The sequence below is a fragment of the Hypanus sabinus genome, chromosome 22, assembly GCF_030144855.1.
Source record: "Hypanus sabinus isolate sHypSab1 chromosome 22, sHypSab1.hap1, whole genome shotgun sequence".
Lineage (NCBI taxonomy): Eukaryota > Metazoa > Chordata > Chondrichthyes > Myliobatiformes > Dasyatidae > Hypanus > Hypanus sabinus.
This window is the reverse complement of record NC_082727.1, coordinates 12,524,573-12,539,742: the sequence shown is the minus strand read 5'-3', so window position 1 is coordinate 12,539,742 and position 15,170 is coordinate 12,524,573. Positions and strand designations below refer to the sequence as shown.

The 15,170-nt window shown below is 42.0% G+C and overlaps 1 protein-coding gene across 6 annotated transcripts in view; it reads left to right on the top strand.

Moving 5' to 3' along the window:
- Nucleotides 1-5,054: 5,054 nt before the first annotated feature.
- The window catches only part of LOC132379338 (ectonucleoside triphosphate diphosphohydrolase 4-like), a 93,963-nt gene continuing 83,847 nt past the window's right edge, over nucleotides 5,055-15,170 (top strand). For 2 of the 6 annotated variants that reach the window (XM_059947062.1, XM_059947060.1), the window contains exons 1-3: nucleotides 6,074-6,374; nucleotides 8,175-8,343; nucleotides 13,984-14,163. In XM_059947062.1, coding sequence (XP_059803045.1) covers nucleotides 8,336-8,343; nucleotides 13,984-14,163 — 188 coding nt within the window. In that variant the 5' untranslated portion in view covers nucleotides 6,074-6,374; nucleotides 8,175-8,335. Of the gene's footprint in view, nucleotides 5,151-6,073; nucleotides 6,375-8,174; nucleotides 8,344-13,983; nucleotides 14,164-15,170 lie in introns of those variants that run through there. The other 4 variants (XM_059947061.1, XM_059947063.1, XM_059947064.1 and 1 more) reach the window with 4 other exon arrangements.

Genomic DNA, 15,170 nt, shown 5'->3' with positions numbered 1-15,170 from the left:
GTCATCATATACTACCCTGAGATTCATTTTCTTGCAGGCGTTAACAGTAGAACATAGAATCAGTGAAAAACTATACTCTGACAAACAACCAATGTGCAAAAGAAGACAATCTATGGAAATAATAATTATTATCATAAATTAGTAAATAAATACTACTGAGAACATGAGTTCTTTGAAGAACAAGATGCTGAAAAATGACACCAGAATGAATGACTCAAACAGTATATTTTTTATGTATTTCTACATATGTTGTCATTGTTCACTATCATTTTGCATCAATTTGCTTAGAACTGTAGCATAAATACGGGCTGTTTCTTCTGCCACGTACCGTCCGTGCATGCTGATTATAGGTGTTGTTATTCTATGCAACTTCCACATCGTGGCGCTACTCTCCATAATAGAGAAAAGCATTACTAAGTCTACAGTATATGCAGAAGGCTGGAGATTCATCCAGTTCATTCATGGGCACAACCCTCCCAAACATCAAGGACATCTTCAAGAGGGTATAAGAATCCTCACTAAAGAAGCTATTTCTGAATCACTGAGTGTGTGCCTTCAGTCTCCTGTATCTCATCCCTGATGGTAGGAATGAGCATGTCCTGGGTGACGGGGGCCTTAATGATGGATGCTACCTTTTTGAACATAGCAGAGTACAGCACAGGAATAAGGCCATTCCACTTACAATGTTGTGCCAAACCAACTAAAAAGCAAAGCCCTCCTGCCTACACCATGTCCACGTACATATCCCTCCATCTTCCTCTTATTCATGTGCCTATCCAAAACTCTCATGAATTTGCTTCTACCACAATACCAGACAGCACATTCCAAACATCCACTGCTCTCTGAGTAAAAAACAAACCCCTCCCATCACCCTTGAATCTACCTCCTCTCACCTTCAATGCATGCCCTCTGGTATTAGACATTTCAACTCTTGGAAACAGATACTCTCTGTAACCTCTATCCGTAACCTTGTAAACCTGTATCAGATCTCCCCCGTCAGCCTCCGACACTCCAAAGAAAACAACCCAAGTTTATCCAACCTCTCACGGTAGCACATGCCCTCTAAACCAGGCAGCATTGTGGTAAGCTGCTTCTGCTCCCTCTCCAAAGCCTCATCCTTCCTAAAGTAGGGCGACCAGAACTGTATGCAGTACTCCTGATGTGGCTTAACCAGACTCTTATAAAGTTGCAACATTACCTTCTGATTTTTGAACTCAATGCCTTGACAAATAAAAGTAAGGATTCCATTAAGCCTTCTTAACAAACTTATTGGCCTGTGTAGCCACCTTCAAGGAGCTATGAACTTGGATCTCTCTGCTCAGCAACACTGATCAGGATCTTGACCTTAACAGTGTACTGTCTCCTTGCATTTGCCCCACCAAGGTGCAACACCTGACATTTATATGGGTTAAACTCCATTTGTCATTTTTCTGCCCATATCTGCAAATGATCTATATCACATTATATTCTTTGCCAGCCTACTACACTATCCACAACTCCACTAATCTTGGTATCATCCACAAATTTACAAACTCACCCATCTACATTTTCATCCAGGTCATTTATATACATCACAAACAGCAGAGGTCCCAGCATAGATCCTTGTGGATCTGTGTGCAGTTTTGGTCTCTGAATTACAGGAAGGATATTAATAAGGTTGAAGAGTGCAGAGAAGGTTTACAAGGATGTTGCCAGGACTTGAGAAACTGAGTTACAGAGAAAGGTTGAATAGGTTAGGACTTTATTCCTTGGAGCGTAAAAGAATGAGGGGAGATTTGATAGAGGTATATAAAATTATGATGGGCATAGATGCAAGCAGGCTTTTTCCACTGAGGTTAGGGGAGAAAAAAACCAGAGGACATGGGTTAAGGGTGAAGGGGGAAATGTTTAAAGGGAACATTGGGGGGGGGGCTTCTTCACACAGAGAGTGGTGGGAGTGTGGAATGAGCTGCCAGATGAAGTGGTAAATGAGGGCTCACTTTCAACATTTAAGAAAAATTTGGACAGGTACATGGATGAGAGGTGTATGGAGGGATGTTGTCCAGGTGCAGGTCAGTGGGACTAGGCAGAAAAATGGTTTGGCACAGCCAAGAAGGGCCAAAAGGCCTGTTTCTGTGCTGTAATGTTCTATGGTCCTAACTCCACTAATTACAGACCTCCAGCTCGAATAAGTCCCTTCTACCCACTACCACTACCCACTGTCTTCTACACACAAGCCAGTAATGAATCAAAGCAAAGCAACCAATTCTTATGGATCGCATGTATCTTAATCTTCTAGATTAGCCTTCCACAAAGGACTGTTGAATGCCTTACTAAAATCCATGCAGAAAACATCCACCACCCTACCTTCATCAGCTTCCCTTGTCACCACATCAAAAAATTTAATCAAGTTGATAAGGCACGACCTACCACACACAAAGCCATGCTGGCTCTCCCTAGTTAGGTGATAGGTTTCCAAATGCTCACTGAGGCATCACTTTCTGAAGATGTATTGGATACTGGGGAGGCTAATGCCCATGATGGAGCTGACTATGTTTACAACTCTCTGCAGCTTATTTCGATCCTGTGTAGTACCTCCCTACTCCGTACCAGCTGGTGATACAGCCAGTTAGAATGCTCTCCACAGTACATCTGTAGAACTGCGCGAGTGTCTTTGGTGGCAAACTAATTCTTCTCACACTCCAAAATGAAACATAGCCACTGCTGTGCCTTCCTTATAACTGCATTGATATATTGGGCCCAGGAGAGATCCCAGGAGATGTTGGCACCTAGAAACTTGAAATTGCTTACTCTTTCCACTTCTGATCCCTTAATGAGGACTGGTGTGTTGTCCCTTGTCTTATTCTTTCTGAAGTTCACAATCAATTTTTTGGATTTACTGACGGTGAGTGCAAGGTTGCTGCTGTGATACTACTCAATTGGTACTATGCCCCAGTACACCCTCTTGTCACCACCTGAAATTGTGTCATCAGCAAATTTATAGATGGCATTTGAGCTGTGCCTGGCTGTAGTCATGGGTGTAGAGAGGGTAGAGCAGTGGGCCAAGCACACATCCCTGAGGTACTAGTTTTGTGTCATTGTCTAAAACCATACCCACAATTTCTTACATACACCTTTTGAGTAGCAGTCATGAGGAAATGTTCTCTCTACATCTACATTCTGGTTGGTATGGTAACACTTTATCTGCATGACAAAAATTGTTTAAGAAGTGGTTTACAGCAACATTATCAAATATAACTTTTTGAAAATCCAAGTAGGTGATTGTTCCAGTCCAGACTTCTTTGCTACAGTCCAGACTCTCTTGCACTACATTTCAAATATTATCTCCTGCAAACAAATTTAGATAACACACTTCTATCCATTTTCCATCACAAATCCTCATTACCCTCTTCATTCTCAGTTACCAATGTCTCCATTTGTACATTTTTGTTTTCTGAACTTATGTCTCCATGGGTTCATCCCTCTTCTCCACCTCTGCAATTTTCTCCAGCTTTACAATGTTCAGAGGTTCCCCCATTTCTGAGTCCATGAACACTCATCACTGGATTCACCATCAGCAGCTATGCTATTTGATGATGAGGCCTCAAGATCCAAACTACCCTTCCTAAATCTCTCCAACACGCCACCTCCCTTTAATTCATTAACCTACCATTTCTCCACAAGACTCGCATAGGACATGTAGCTTCAGCAAGAGCAACAACGGCATCAATCTATGACATATCTGATGCTGAAATCCCACCCAAGACCACAGATCACTGCTAAACAATACATGTCCTTGATAAAGCTTTCTCATGCTTCCTATATGGTGTTCTGCATTACACTATTTTGGACAATGTATATGTTCTCATTTGAAGCAGATGTCCAAACCATCCTAACTTTTCCTTTTGTTAAAGCAGTAAGTTTTGTCCTGATTCTTGTTAAATAATTTCTCATATCATGATTTGCCTGTCTGTTATACACAAGGTCCTTGGAGTATGGTTTCAGATGATATGTCCTCACCAACATCAAGGCTCTCTGGGATTACTTAGAGAAAAAGAAGCAAGCAAGACAGCCAAAATCTGCAAAAGGACAGTGGCAAGTTTTCCCAAGATGCTTGGGGCAACCTACTGGCCAATGTTCTTCAAATAAACTGCACAGCCGTGTACCTAAAAGAATTAATGCAGTTTTAAAGGTGGTCACGCCAAAGATGATTTAGTTATTTTTATTGTTTACTACTCTTTAAAATACTTTCTTGATATTTAGAAACTTTTCATTATTTTTGAAAGCATCTTCGCTTAACAGATTTTTTAAACATGTGCCTAAGCCTAAAACTTTTGCAATAGTACTGTACTTTTTGACCAGAAAATTAGTTTGGAAGGTCTGTTACCCAAGATAAATAAAGTTCTTGTTGTGACCTTCCACCCACTCAGCTCTGTAACACACTTAAGACGTTGCTGCGTAAGGTCTTCGGTTATGTCTTCATTCCCATTTGATGCGCAGATGTTCTTCATAACGATTTTGCTAATTTTGAATCGGCCTTTCTGTATGGCTCCCATCTGTTGATATTTATTTCCCAGTGTTGACCATGACAGAGTTAGTTAATTTGTCATCTAAGTTTCTTCAACGTTACTCATCTGAAGTCCGAGAGTTTTGAGCGATCTCTGTCAGTCTGTTTTCCTTTTCACGTCAATTTGACAGCGGATTGAGGTCCTTCAAGCAACTGGTTAACAATCTCTTTGAGAAAACATTTTTCACCTGATGTAGCTTGGCTTCAGATTTTGTTTGATAACTGTAGGAGTTATTATTCAAAAAAAAACAAGTTAATTGTTCCAATTTTATGGTGCGCAGTTTCCTCAACGCGCATGAAATTGCAAATCCATCAGAAATAAACTATTCCAAGCTAGAGTACGTCAAATGATGCAGTTAAACTAAAGGTAAAAAGTTTGAGTGATTGGAGCCTGTCACCGTCCCTCCTCTCTCGAAGTTTTCCTCAGCTGTTGCCCAGAGCAACCGCTGCCGGAAAGCTCAGCAAGGGAGTTTGCGACATTTTATGGCAACAGGTTGAGCTGTCACCCTGGTTACGTGGCTGCCGTTAGGCGGATATGGTTCTGGCGGCGAGGGCTGGGAGTGGTTAAGTGCAGCGCCGTTACCTGTCAGGGGTCGGGCCCGAGGTAGGGAGGGGAGCGGTCGGGACGGGAACAGAGGCTGAGTGGGGTCAGGGTTTAGGGGAATGAGAGAGAGGGTGGTTAGGGTTTGGGGAAAGAGAGAGAGGGTGGTTAGGGTTTGGGGAAAGAGAGAGAGGGTGGTTAGGGTTTGGGGAAAGAGAGAGGGTGGTTAGAGTTTGGGGAAATGAGAGAGAGGGTAGGCAGGGTTTGGGGAATGGGAGAGGGTGAAGTCAAGGGGCTTGGGGTTTGAGGAAATGAGAGAGAGGGTGAAGTCTGGGATTGTTTGGGGAAAGAGAGAGAGGGTGGTTAGAGTTTGGGGAAATGAGAGAGAGGGTGGTTAGAGTTTGGGGAATGGGAGAGGGTGGTTAGAGTTTGGGGAATGGGAGAGGGTGGTTAGAGTTTGGGGAAATGAGAGAGGGTGGTTAGGGTTTGGGGAAAGAGAGAGAGGGTGGTTAGGGTTTGGGGAATGGGAGAGGGTGGTTAGGGTTTGGGGAATGGGAGAGGGTGGTTAGAGTTTGGGGAAAGAGAGAGAGGGTGGTTAGGGTTTGGGGAAAGAGAGAGAGGGTGGTTAGGGTTTGGGGAAAGAGAGAGAGGGTGGTTAGGGTTTGGGGAAAGAGAGAGAGGGTGGTTAGGGTTTGGGGAAAGAGAGAGAGGGTGGTTAGGGTTTGGGGAAATGAGAGAGAGGGTAGGCAGGGTTTGGGGAATGGGAGAGGGGGAAGTCAAGGGGCTTGGGGTTTGAGGAAATGAGAGAGAGGGTGAAGTCTGGGATTGTTTGGGGAAAGAGAGAGAGGGTGGTTAGAGTTTGGGGAAATGAGAGAGAGGGTAGGCAGGGTTTGGGGAATGGGAGAGAGGGTGAAGTCAAGGGGCTTGGGGTTTGAGGAAATGAGAGGGTGAAGTCTGGGATTAAGGTTTGGGGAAAGAGAGAGAGGGTGAAAGGGTGAGGTTTGAGGATCAGGGACAGGGTTGGGGGAGAGATAGAGGGTAAAGGGGCAGGGTTTGAAGTCGGGAGGAGATTAGGGATGTGGATATAGTATAGGGTTGGGGTGCTGGCAATGGGGTTATGGAAAGCTAGGGCCAGTTTTGGGAGGTCGAGGAGGGCAGACTGGTCGGATGAGAGGGTTAGGTAAGAAGGGAAGTCATGAGGAGTTTAAAGTGGACTATTGAGTTTGGGGGTCAGGGTTTAGGTAAAGGATCGGGGAGAGGTTGGAGTAACTAAGAAGAAAGCCTAGGGTAAGTAGATGGGGAGAGGGGTTAGGGGCATGGTTGGTGATCAGGAAGAAATTTGGGAGAGGGGTCAGGTTGTGTATGGTGGGCATTTAATGGCTCTGAACCTGTAATCACTGGAGTTTTGGAGAATGGGCCGGGGGAGGGGAGTGGAGTGGATGCTGGAATCTCATTGAAACCTATTGAACATTGAAAGGCCTAGGTAGAGAGGATGTTTCCAGTAGTGGAAGAGTCCAGGATTGGAGGGCACAGCCCTTTAAGAACAGAGATGAAGATTTTTTTTTAAGCCAGAGCATGAGGAATCTGTGGAATTTATTGCCACAGTTAGTGGTGGAGGCCAGGTCATTGGGTATACTTAAAGTGGTTGTTGATAGGTTTTCAATTAGTAATAGTGTAAAAGGTTACTGGAAGAAGGCAGGAGAATGGGGTTCAGAGAGATAATAAATTGGCCATGATGGAATGGCGGAGCAGACTCAATGGGCTGAATGGCCTAATCCCTAATGTCCTTCGTTTTATGATCTTCACCTCATCAAAAAACTGCTCCCAATGCAATTAAGTGGAAATAATTTTGAATGCTATCAGCCTTATTTCGTAAACTTGCCAGACCTTTTACAGGTTTATTCCTGCTTGTGTGCAACATCCGTGGTACCTAACCCCATTCTCCCATTTCAGAGAGCACTGTTGTCATGTTCAAAGACTGATGTGATAGTGTTGTCAAACCGTAGCTCAAAAGAAAATGTTAAGTCCATAGAAGATTACAGACAGTGTACATGTAACCTGCTTATGTAGTATCGTGTATTGATTATGCAGTGTGTGTATACCGAACTTTCTTTTATGTTTAGATTCCGTAAGCCTGTGATGCAGTGAACATCAATTACAAAGGCCCCACCTTCTGAAGTCAATGACCAGCTCTTTTGTTGTCATGATGCCATGTTACTAAGTGCTCTGTCTCTTTCTTTCCTATACTCCAGAGTTATTATGAGATGTAGCCCACTGTGGTGGTATATACAGACCTACAGTCATGAGTGTATAGGGAGTAGAGGGCAGAGGACACAACCTTGTGGAGCACCAGTGTTTACAGTGATTATTGTGGAAGTGTTGCTACCTATCCTTACAGACTGCAGTTTGTTGGTTAGGAAGCTGAAGATCCAGATGGAGGTGGGGACTCCCAGCTCTCAGAGTTTGGTGATAAGTTTACTTGGAATTACAGTATAGATTGAACGTGAAGCTGCAGTCAAACAATAGTCTGACAGGGAAGTTTTTTTCTATTCACATGGTCTAGAGATGAGTATAGGGCCAGGGAGATTGTGTCTGCCATTGACCTATTTAAGTAGTAGGTGAATTGCAGTAAGCTGAGGTTGTTTGGGAAGGTGGAGTTAATGTGTGTCATGACCAGTGTTTATGACTTTTGCTGGGTGCTCTAAAATGTAAGGCTTTCATTCATAAATTTCCACATTAGTCATAAATGCATACCCAAACACAAACAAAAAGGCAATTAAAAGAGCAGGAAAAGTGTCATTAATAAGCTTCCATACCAAACACTATAGGTTCTAAAATGTGGGGTATTCCTACAGGGAGTAAAGCATTCTGAATAAGGTAATGGGAAACGGTGATTTGTTTTTGTCAGTAATTTAGCAGTGCGTCACTGGCCTGCAAAAGGTAATGGGAGGGAAGGAAAAAATATGGAAAAAATCGTACACCACTTCCATCGGATCAGTACAAGTTGCGGTAGATTCAGCGCGTTCTGTGGTTAATTTTTTGCTTCATTTCACCCTTTTCTCTCTCAATGTATTTTCCTCTAATCAGTTAACCTATGGGCTGCGAATATCAAAAAAAGAGGCAGGTCTGATTTGTGCTATCAGCAATGTGTACCTGTCAACTCAAGATATGACGTTCACTCACCAGGAGCCTAGTACAGAAGCCGCGTGGTCAAGGTCTTTCCTCTTTACCAGCTGTGCCTTTACCATATGGCTAGGTAAGTAATGTAGCTCTTCAGTAGCCCTGTAAAGTCTTTCTGAGCTGCAGTTTTTAATGATTATGAGACAAACTAAATTTGATATTTTCACTTAATGTGACATCACGTGTATTTTGGCTGTTCTGGAATTGGAACTCTAACAACTTGGAAGAACAAAGTTCTTTCATTTTCAGTGCCTGCAAATAATCAGGGCCTCACTGGATCACTAGTTTTCAGTGATCTAGTAGCATGCCGATTATGTCTTGTGGAGAAGAGGGAATGTATGGGTGTGATGAAATGTCTTGAATAGGAATTAAAGTTGAAAAGTCAAAGTAAGTTTGTTATCAAAGTACAATATATTACAATATGCTACTTTGAAATTCATTTTCTTGTAGGCATTTACACAAAAAAGATAACTTGTGTTTTGGAAGGCTTTACGTTTTCACAAATGTAGTGGCAAAGCAGCAGAACAGTAACTACTGCAGTGTACAATGGTGTAACATGCCAGTTTCAGTCACATATTGGTTTAGCTTGCTGACTGCTTTAAATAGCTCATATTCCTCTGTAGGATCCTAATGTATCCAGTAAATTTTATCAATGTCATTAAACTACTTATTACATCTTTTTATAACTTTCAAATGACCAAGGTTTTGAAAGAGATCTGAGTTTCACATGCTTTCGGGGCTTACAGCCCTGCAACCTACTAGAGTGGGAATTTGGACATATCTTCTTGTTCTGCTACCATTGAGAACTTGCTCTACAATGTGGGTTCTCCTTGCATCTTTCTGGCAGACACAATCACACTAAGAAAAATTCCATGCCGTGAAGTAATGTAGAGAGTTACATTTGCAAAATGTTACTCAGAAACAGCTCAGAAGTTTTCTATGTGCTAGAACTTCTAACTTCTGGTAATTTCTCTCCCCTCCTTTCTTTCTAAACCTGTTCAGGGGGTAATTTTGAGTTGGCCACATATATGACTGCGGCATTCACATTCAGTGGCAAGATTCCAAGAAGGATTAAAATTAACTTTCTGGCATTGGCAACCTTTGGATTGTATTTCCGCGATGCATGTCACAGCACACCTAAGCAGCATTTTGACAAAGTTTAGCACTGCTCTAACGCCTGCTTTGTGGTCATCAGAGGCACAGATAACAGAGATCAGTCTCTTGTAATTCTACCTCGAGGTGCTAATTGATATTACTAATGAGAATTTTTAAAAAATCAAACTAATACAATTCCACAATTAGCACAATTGCTTTACAGTGCTGGTGATTACTGATCGAGGTTCAATTCCCTCAGACATTCCAATGATGTATGTTTAGCAGTAGTAAGTCATGAGCATGATCTGTTGGTGCAGGAAGCCTGGCAATACTTGTTGGCTGATCACAGAACAATCCTCGCTGATCTGATCTGACACAAACAATGCAGTTTACTGTGTGTTTCGATGTATCTACACGTGTGTGCCAAATACAGTTCAACTTTAATCTTTAGCATCATTTTTCTTGTAAGACCAAATGAGAAACAAGTCATAGGCATCAACATGCTTTTGGGACCTGGCACCTAATTACATTAATCATATTTGAATTCTTCCTACGTTATCATCAACCCCACCCATCCTGAGGTTCTACATCAGCCACTACACTACACATTAGGAGTAATTGATTATGGCCAATTAACTCTCCAACCTGTATGACTTGGCACCAAATCATCTGGAAGAAAGCCATATCATCAACATGCAAATGCCACACAGAGGTCAGGATTAAATGTGTGTCACTGGAATTGTGAGGCAGTAGACCTACTGGCTATGCTGATGTGCTGTGGCAGTTTTCTTCAGAAACCTGTTGTCTTTCTGGAAGTGCAACATTTTGTATCACTTCTCATTCTAATGAACTGTTACCAGCTGGAAGTTTCTCACTAGGAACTACTGTTTATTCAGGTGTCTGCATTTAGTCAGCTTTGGGCATTAGAACCTCCCCTTGTAGTTGTACAAGAAGTGCTGGGAGCATTATAACTTTGTTCTTACATGCGTCTAATTCACAGAAGACTAGACGGTATTTTAAAAAAAATAGATCAGAAAGCATTTATAATTGTCATCAGTTCAGATGGTATCTGATGAGAGAGCAAATCAGTTATTTCAAGTTTCTGATCTCCCATCAGCTCACAGGTCTGAAACATTAAATGACAGAGGTGATAAATCTTCATTTCTACTCCTCAGCAACATTCTTCTCTTGCAGAAGATGGTGGGTGAGGGGAGGAGATGGAAGTTCACCCTGGCATTTTATACCAATACGTGTATACTCTCTTCCAAGCATCAAAGTTGAAAGTAAATTTATTAGAGATCTAAGTATGTACTGTATGTGTCATCATATACAACTCTGAGATTCATTTCCTTGTGGGCATACTTGGTAAATCCAGGAACCATAAGAGAATCAATGAAAGACCTCACCCATCAGGGCAGACAAACAAACAATGTGCAGAAGACAACAAACAACAAATACAAAAGAGAAAAAATAGTAAGCAAATAAACAAATATCGGGAGCATGGGGCGAAGAGTCCTTCAATGTGAATCCACAGGTTATGGAACAGTTCAGTGATGGGGCAAGTGATGTTAAATGAAGTTATCCTCAGTGGTTCAAGAGCCTATGTTTGAGGAGTAATAATTGTGCCTGGACCTGGTAGTGTGAGTTCTGAGGCTCTTGATCTTCCTGATGCCAGCAGGAAGAAGAGAGCATGACCTGGTTGGTGGGACCAATGAGATGGAATTGGTTTTATTTCAAGTTTATTGTCTTTCAACCACATATGTATAGAGCTAAACGAAACATAATTCCTCTGAAGCCAATGTGCAAAACACAATACACATAGTCGCACACAACACTTATAGTTACAATCTAGCATATATAGTCACAAAATAATATTAGCACAAGTCCCTGAGTAACATAAATTGGTGGTGCATGGTTGTTGTCCTGGAACCATGATTCTGCAAAAACAAACACTCAGCAGTTCCTCCTTATAGGGTTAATTATGCAATAATGTCCTGATGAGATTATAAATTAACAGATCTCACTGTCGTGTGTAGAAATATGTTTGAATGAGTCTTTTTTGCTGTCTTTGATAGTGTAGCAGTTAGCGCAATGCTTTAAAACACCAACTGCAAGATCGGGGTTCGATCCCTGTTGCTGAATATCTATTCTCTCGGTAGGTGTGTGGGTTTCCTCCGGGTGTTCCAGTTTCCTCCCACATTCCAACGACGTACGTCTAGAGTTAGTGAGTTGTGGGCATATGTTGGCAACACTTGTAGGCTGCTCAGCAGAATCCTCACTGATTTATCTCATACAATCGACATATTCCACTGTTAGGTTCAATGTACATGTGACAAATATTTTCCTAAATCTTTTTTGCAAGATAATTTGATGCATACAATTAGCATGAACTCTGTGTAACTCTGGAATGTTTTTATTCCCACGTTCCTTAATAATAAAGGGAATTTGGGTGTTTTGGGGATGGATTCAACCCTGATCAGTTAACAAGCACTTGCCTGCGGTCCTTCAGAAATGGTGCACTGCTTGCTGTGCAGTGTTTTAGGTGGTATATTTTCCCAGGATTGAATTGTCTAATGCTAAAGGGAATACATTTAAATTGAGAGGTGTTAACACAGAAAATGCCAGAGGAACTCAGCAGATCAGCCAACATCCAGATTGATTATGAGGACACTCTGTCCTCGTTTATTGTCATTTAGAAATGCATTCATGCATTAAGAAATTATACAATGTTCCTCCAGAGTGATATCGCAAAATAAAAAAAATGACAAACCAAGACCCACACTGACAAAACCACATAATTATAGCATATAGTTTCAGCAGTGCAAAGCAATACCATAATTCGATAGACGCAGATCATGGACGTGGTTTAAAAAAAAGTCTCAAAGTCCCAGTCGACTCCAGTAGTCCAATATTGGCAGCAAAGGGAGAAACTCTCCCTGCCATAAACTTCCAGGCACTGACAATTAATGCCTTGGAAGTACCCGATGACAGCAGACTCTGAGTCCGTCCAAAAACTTCGCGCCTCCGACCAGCCCCTCCGATACAGCCTCCCGAGCGCTATCTTCTGCCAAGCGCCTTTGACCTCATTCCGGCTGCCGAAACAAGCAAAGCCGAGGTCTCGGAGGCCTTCTTCAGAGATTCTGGACCGCGCAGTAGCAGCAGCAGTGAAGCGGGCATTTCAGAAGTTTCTCTAGATCAGGGGTGTCAAACTCATTTTAGGTCACGGGCCGGATTGGGCAAAATGCAGCTTCATGCGGGCCGGATAAGTCGGGCGCGTGCGAACGCAGCTTTCATTGCCTCCGTTTTTTCAGCCTGTTCTCATGTGTCTCAGTCTCTGCTATAACTACAAAGTGTTTCACTTCACAAATTCCGTTTCTTATGAAGAAGACTGCTGAGCAAGGGTTATTTTTATGATTGGTATTAACTTACAATCATAGGCTTCATATCGCCGGGCTATTAATAATTAAAATAATAGATCTATCTAAAATGATCTCGCAGGCCGGATATAATTGTACGCCGGGCTGGATATGGCCCGCGGGCCTTGAGTTTGACACCTATGCTCTAGATGTTCCTCCACGCTCTCACATCTGCCTCCATCAAATCAGGATTGTGCGCAGATCCCTACTTACTTGTAACAGATATCCATTCTCTGGAGAGGCCGCGCGCGCTGCGTTGCGCCACCATCTTCTCCTGAATGAACAATTGAAGTTTTGGATTCTTGTTGTCAGTGTATTCATTTTCATAGATGCTGCCTCATTGCTGAGTTCCTCCAGCATTTTGTGTGTTTTCTGCTCTGGATTTCCAGTATCTGCAGGATCTCTTGTGTTTCTGAGATGGGGTAAATACAAAGGAGATATGTGGGGCAAGTTTTTTTTTTACACAGAATGATGGGTGCCCAGACTGTGTTGTCAGGTAGTGGAGTCACAGACAATGGAGACATTTAAGAGGCTCTTAGGCACTAAATACAAAAAGAATAGAGGGTAATCGACTTAAGCAGGTAGAAGGGTCTAGTTTAGGCATTAATTACTAGTTTAATTAGTTCAGCACAATATCATGGATCTGTTCCTATGCTTTACTGTTCTATGTTTGTATACTTTAAATTTTTTTAAATTTAGAGCTACAGCAGAGTAAAGGACACTTCCGGCCCAATGGGCCCATACTGCCCAATTACTCTTATGTGATCATTTAACCTACTGAACTGTATGTCTTTGGAATATGGGAGGAAACTAGGGCACCCGCAGGAAACCCATGTGGTTACAGAGAGAACATGCATATTCCTTACAGGCAGCAGCAGGAAATGCTCTTCCATTGCACTAAATGCTGTCTACTGTGCCACCCTTTGATGAGAAATAAAAATTAGTAGCAAAGAATTAGCATCTAATGAAAAATGGGCGAGTTTTCAGTCTTCTGATCATTTATTCGTTAACAGCAGTTGGAAATCCTAATCAGGTTGTTAATTTCAATAGTGCAAGTTGGGAGTCTGTTGCTTAAAAATAATGTTCTGTGTTTCCTATATTACAATAATATATCAAATATGAAAGACTATATACATCTTTATTTGATATTATTATGTGGTGAGGATTAAAAATAATTCAACCATTGCTTTTTAATTTTGTTTCAGAGTTTGTGTCTCCTGTTTGCTTCCTGCATCGTGGCACTTCAGCGTGTCTCTGAAAAACTCTACAGCCAGGCAGAAAGTGACACTTGCTGGTGTCCTCTTCATATTTTGTCTGATGTTCCTTCTTATTTTCATGGAATATCAGCATTGGAAGCCACAACTCAAGGACAAAGAGATGGAAAAGTAAGTAGAACAAAAGAATATCATCAACATCGTCATCATAAGACCATAAGATATAGAAGCAGAATTTGGCCATTCAGCCCACCATGTCTGCTCTGCCATTCCATCGTGGCTTATCCCAGATCCCACTCAACCCCATACACCTGCCTTCTCACCATATCCTTTGATGTCCTGACCGATCAGGAAACGATCAACTTTCGCCTTAAATATGCACATGGACTTGGCCTCCATCGTAGTCTGTGGAAGAGCATTTCATAGATTTACTATTCTGTGGCTAAAAAATTTCCTCATTACCTCTGTTCTAAAGGGTCACCCCTCAATTTTGAGGCTGTGCCCTCTAGTTCTGGATACCCCCACCATAGGAACCATCCTCTCCACAACCACTCTTATCTAGTCCCTTCAACATTCAGTAGGTTTCAAGGAGATCCCCATGCTGTTTAAGTAACTGGAAACGATTATGAGCACTTTTAACACTTCAGTGTAAATTGTTAAGGGTGCAGCCTTTCAATTGAAATACATAAACAAGAACACTTTCGAGAAGGCACTATCTAAAGGTGAGTAGGACATGCCTGAATACCAAAGAAATGTTTGTATTGGGCCATTGACAGACTGTACTGTTAAAATATTGAATGTCAAAATGTGATGGTAGTGTGCCAATCATTTATATAACAAGCATACCTTTGCTATTAACAAAATCTTTGGACTGTTCTGAGCAGGTGATGCAGCAGCTTAGCGGTTTGTGTAAAACTATTATGATGCCAGCAAGCAGGATTCAATTCTCACCACTATCTATAAGGAATTTGCGCATTCTTCCCATGACCCCATGGGCTTCCTGCGGGTGCTCCGCTTCCTTCCTCATTCTAAAAGCATATGGATTAGGGCTAGTCAGTTGTGGACATACTATGTTGGCACCGAAAACAGAGTAACTCTTGTATGAAGGCAGTCCATTGTCTGCACTAGGTGTCTGTACTGATTTTGTTCATTTACAGTTCATCCAAAGAACATGGCAT